Source organism: Arabidopsis lyrata (assembly GCF_000004255.2).
Source record: "Arabidopsis lyrata subsp. lyrata unplaced genomic scaffold ARALYscaffold_7, whole genome shotgun sequence".
Classification (NCBI taxonomy): Eukaryota; Viridiplantae; Streptophyta; class Magnoliopsida; order Brassicales; family Brassicaceae; genus Arabidopsis; species Arabidopsis lyrata.
In genome coordinates this window covers 19,607,696-19,612,227 of record NW_003302549.1, presented here as the reverse complement: position 1 = coordinate 19,612,227, position 4,532 = coordinate 19,607,696, and the positions used below count along the sequence as shown (strand labels likewise).

The 4,532-nt window shown below is 36.5% G+C and overlaps 1 protein-coding gene across 1 annotated transcript; it reads left to right on the top strand.

Moving 5' to 3' along the window:
• The first annotated feature begins 286 nt into the window (after nt 1-286).
• Nucleotides 287-4,532, top strand: LOC9306561 (beta-glucosidase 42). The gene is made up of 13 exons (XM_021019400.1): nt 287-506; nt 782-848; nt 936-994; nt 1,071-1,146; nt 1,631-1,705; nt 1,780-1,867; nt 2,152-2,377; nt 2,552-2,667; nt 3,133-3,350; nt 3,437-3,471; nt 3,591-3,693; nt 3,872-3,980; nt 4,098-4,532. The coding sequence occupies exons 1-13, from the start codon at nt 402-404 to the stop codon at nt 4,291-4,293; spliced, it is 1,473 nt and encodes a 490-aa protein (XP_020875059.1). The 5' UTR covers nt 287-401; the 3' UTR covers nt 4,294-4,532.

Below are 4,532 nucleotides of genomic sequence, written 5' to 3'. Positions count from 1 at the left end.
TTGAATCCATACGACCTGAAGAGCATAAAGGAAGCCAAGGGCCTCCGCTTGTAAAGCTAAATAGGATTTCTGAAGCTTCGCACATCCAGAGCTAATCAAGTGGCCATTAGCATCTCTGATTAGCCAGCCCGTGGCTGTAAAATCTCTTCCCTGGATGTATCCACTATCGAAATTACATTTTACCCATCGACAGTTTAGTCATCGAAAATTAATGGTTTTAGTATAATGTTTAGTAATTTATAAAAATTTAAATTTTACAACGGTTCGGTTTGAAAAAGAAAATGCATTTCTATTAAAATTGGTAGACCAAACCATACGGGCTGATTTAGGCCTTCTCTTCCGATATTTATCTCCGCAACTTTTGCATTCTTGCGTATCAGATTCCATACTAATCGGAAAAAATGGCACAGAAGCTTAACTTGACTAATCTCGCCGTCTCTCCGGTCACCCACCGCTCTAACTTCCCTTCCACTTTCACCTTCGGCGTTGCCACTTCCGCTTACCAGGTCTATCTCTCTCTCAGCCTCCAAGATCTGAACTCTCATCTTCTTCTTTCTCGTTTCTCCTTCGTCTTCTACTTTTTCGTGTACAAATTTCTCGATTTACTTGGATTTTCTGCAAATGTTGATTCCAGAATTGAAGTACGAATCGAATTTTAAGAAGATTTAGATGGATTTCTTTTGAATGTGGTTTGAAGTTTGTGTAGGAATAGGCTTGGTGCTTCACATAAGCTCTGTTGTTTTGTTATCACTGAGCTTAAGTATTGATAATGGTTTTGTAGATTGAAGGAGGTTGGAATGAAGGTAAAAAAGGACCAAGTATATGGGATAAGTTCACTCATCTTGAAGGTTTGTTGTGTGGTTCTTTCTCAGCTTATGCCGTCTCGATCGATGACGACTAGGTAGATTTCTAACTGTTTGTTTCCTCTTATTTAGGGAAGATTCTTGATGGAAGTAACGGCGATGTTGCTGTGGATCATTACCATAGATACAAGGTAATCTTTGTGAGGATCTTTCTTTGGTCTGTATATTACTTTGTTTGTAATATTTTTTGTTCCAATAATGTTGCAGGAAGATGTTGAACTTATAGGACAATTAGGATTCGGTGCTTACAGATTTTCCATATCTTGGTCTCGCATTTTCCCTGGTATGTTTAATTATATGGTTGTGTGAAGTGGATACTTTGTTACTTACTTTATCCTTTTTAGTTGAAATTTGGAAAAACTATACTGTGTGTGTTCTGCAGTTTACTAATCATCTCTCTCTGTTTATACTTAAATCTTCATATTTGTGTTGTGCTGATTTCTTTATGTGTAAATTATATTGTCGCTAGTCATAGTATATCCCATATAGTAGTTGTTGACAATGTCAAGTACTTATATCTTTTTATGAGCAATGATGGGAAGGTTTACTTCTCCTTTAGAACCTTCATCATTTGATCTTTAATTTTGGGGGAGCATTTTGTTTATCTCTTCATCTTGGAAATGATGGATCAGTATTTCCCTAAGAGATCCTTTTATAGCTGTGGGATTTCTTTTCAAAACATGAAATCTTGAGTTCCTTTATTTCCTGAAAAATTTAAAAGTTTGCCGACTGCAGGACTTATTGTATTTGTATGTCAACTTTTCTAGATGGCTTGGGAACTGAAGTCAATGAAGAAGGCATTGCTTTCTACAACAATCTTATCAATACACTTCTTGAAAAAGGTATTTACTCTAACTGAAATGATCTTTTTCCTCTTCGTGTGGATGATATTTTGACGGGATGATTGCCGCTGCAGGTATTCAGCCGTATGTAACTCTGTACCATTGGGATCTCCCATCCCATCTCCAGGACGCAATCGGAGGCTGGACAAATAGGAAAATTGTGTAAGTACTAAGTAGTAAACTGTAATAGACTATGTCATGTGTAATATCTTCAAAAGCAGAAATACAATTAGTTTAGAAGTCTTGTTTATGATCCCTTTCTTGTGCAAGTTTAAGTGGTTAATTATATTTAGTCTCAAAACATCAGGGTTTAGGTTAGGTTTCAGAGGCTAATATCTTTCATTTTTTCACAATCCTTCTATGAAGCTTTCCTCTAGCTAGAATAAACAATGCAGCACTTTTCATAGAATTTACTCTTTTGACATTAAACTTTTCTTCACGTGCAGCGATTATTTTGGCCTCTATGCAGATGCTTGTTTTGCCAATTTTGGTGATAGAGTGAAGCACTGGATCACATTAAATGAACCACTTCAGACCTCGGTGAATGGACACTGTATTGGTATATTTGCACCTGGAAGAAATGAGAAGCCCTTAATCGAACCATATTTGGTCTCACATCATCAGGTTCTGGCCCATGCAACTGCTGTTTCCATATATAGAAGCAAGTACAAGGTATGATAGCTTGTTATTGTGGCTAAGCAACCTAATTTTGTTTATTTTACTTGGACCTTTGGCTACTGGATGATGTCTCAAGGGTTCTGTTGTTGACATCTGGTACCTTTATCAATGCATCTCAATTGCTTGTTATTTACCAGTGCGCTTTTGGGTTTACATATATTAATCTAGGAAAGTCAAGGTGGACAAATCGGTTTGTCAGTTGATTGTGAGTGGGCGGAGCCAAACTCAGAGAAACCGGAAGACAAGGTTGCTGCGGATAGGCGAATTGACTTTCAACTTGGATGGTAAGTAGGATGCGCGCATTGAGTGCTTTCTTAAGCATTAAGTTTTCGAATGGAATTGTATTGCTGATGTGTTAAGATATAAATGTGGTGTCTCTGTAGATTATACCCACAGCTGCACCATAACTTCGTGAAATTTTGTAGTAAACAGATTTCTGCTTTCTACAGTTTATATGACTTTTGAGAATAGTTTCTGGAATTACTTCATTGATTTTATATCTTGTAATGGTAGGTAGTTCAGAATATATAATCCACTTATTATGCTGTGGAATCTTAAATAGTCTTTTGTGAGTAATATTCCCTTTCTTACTCTAGTTAACTTTTCATATGTTAAAGTTGCATAAATGCCATTTTTGTTTAAGATTGTGGTAATATCAAATTATCATAAACTTCAACTATTCGTCAAATGACTTACACACTTACAAGTATATATCATTCCTTGAAATAAGAAATTAAAATTCTTTGCAGGTTCTTGGATCCTTTGTTTTTTGGAGACTATCCTGCAAGTATGCGCCAGAAACTTGGAGACAATCTTCCTAGATTTACTCCGGAAGAAAAGGAGTTTATGCTTCAAAACTCATGGGACTTCCTTGGCCTGAACCACTATACTACGAGATTGATTTCTCATGTCTCAAATAAAGAAGCTGAGAGTAACTTTTACCAAGCACAAGAACTGGAGAGGATTGGTAACAAACACTGAAATTTCTTTTGCTAATAGCATCTTCTTACTGGTTTCCTAGTGTATTCATCATATATTCTTTTCCGTGCACAGTTGAACAGGAAAATGGAGAGCTGATAGGCGAAAGGGTAAGAATTCTCTTCTTAGTCTCCACTCAATCTAATGATTTTATCGACATTTCTGCACATCTGTCAAAGACAGGGACGCGTAAGCTAGTAATCAACTAAATAATTTGTGCCAATTACAGGCTGCTTCGGATTGGCTTTATGTTGTGCCTTGGGGAATCCGGAAGACTTTGAATTACATCAGCAAAAAATATAACCACCCTCCAATCTTTATTACTGAAAATGGTATTTACTATCCCTGTAACTATATGGTTTAGCTCAATATAGTACAATGCATAGTGTGCTAAGAAGAGCCGCACTTTTGTTATCCAAATAAAGTTGGAAACAAATAATTATTTTGGTCATATCGAACTTCTATTGTATATATATCCTGAGGTTTAGATCTCTTGGTCCAACACGACAGGTATGGATGACGAAGATGATGGATCTGCCTCTATCCATGATATGCTTGACGATAAGCGTAGAGTTGCCTATTTCAAGAGTTACCTTGCGAATGTCTCTCAGGCTATTAAGTAAGTCAACATTTTTCCCTTCATTCATATCTTTACAATCAACAAAAACTTGGGAACAGAGAATTTTTATTAAGTAAATCAGTGAGAGTGTTATGTTAACGGCGAAAATTGAAACAGAGACGGAGTGGACATAAAGGGATACTTTGCGTGGTCGTTGGTGGACAACTTCGAGTGGGCGCAAGGGTACACCAAGAGATTTGGTTTGGTATATGTAGACTACAAGAACGGTTTAACCCGTCATCCGAAATCTTCTGCTTATTGGTTCATGAAATTTCTGAAAGGTGATGAAGAAAACAAAGGTAAGAAGGAATGAAAAAGGATAAAAGAAAACTAAAGCTACTACAACATTTTACATGAAATGTGTTGTGATGTTATAACTTTTGTACCAAATAGATCAATTAGTTGATGATGATGGTATAGAGCCATGACAAACCAAATCCCTTGGGCTGCTCTTTGGTTTTAAACTCATATTTTGACTAAGTGTTTCGTATTACGTCGATTTTCTTCTTCTTACCTGGGGCATTATACATGATAAGATTGTTAGTATCGAAA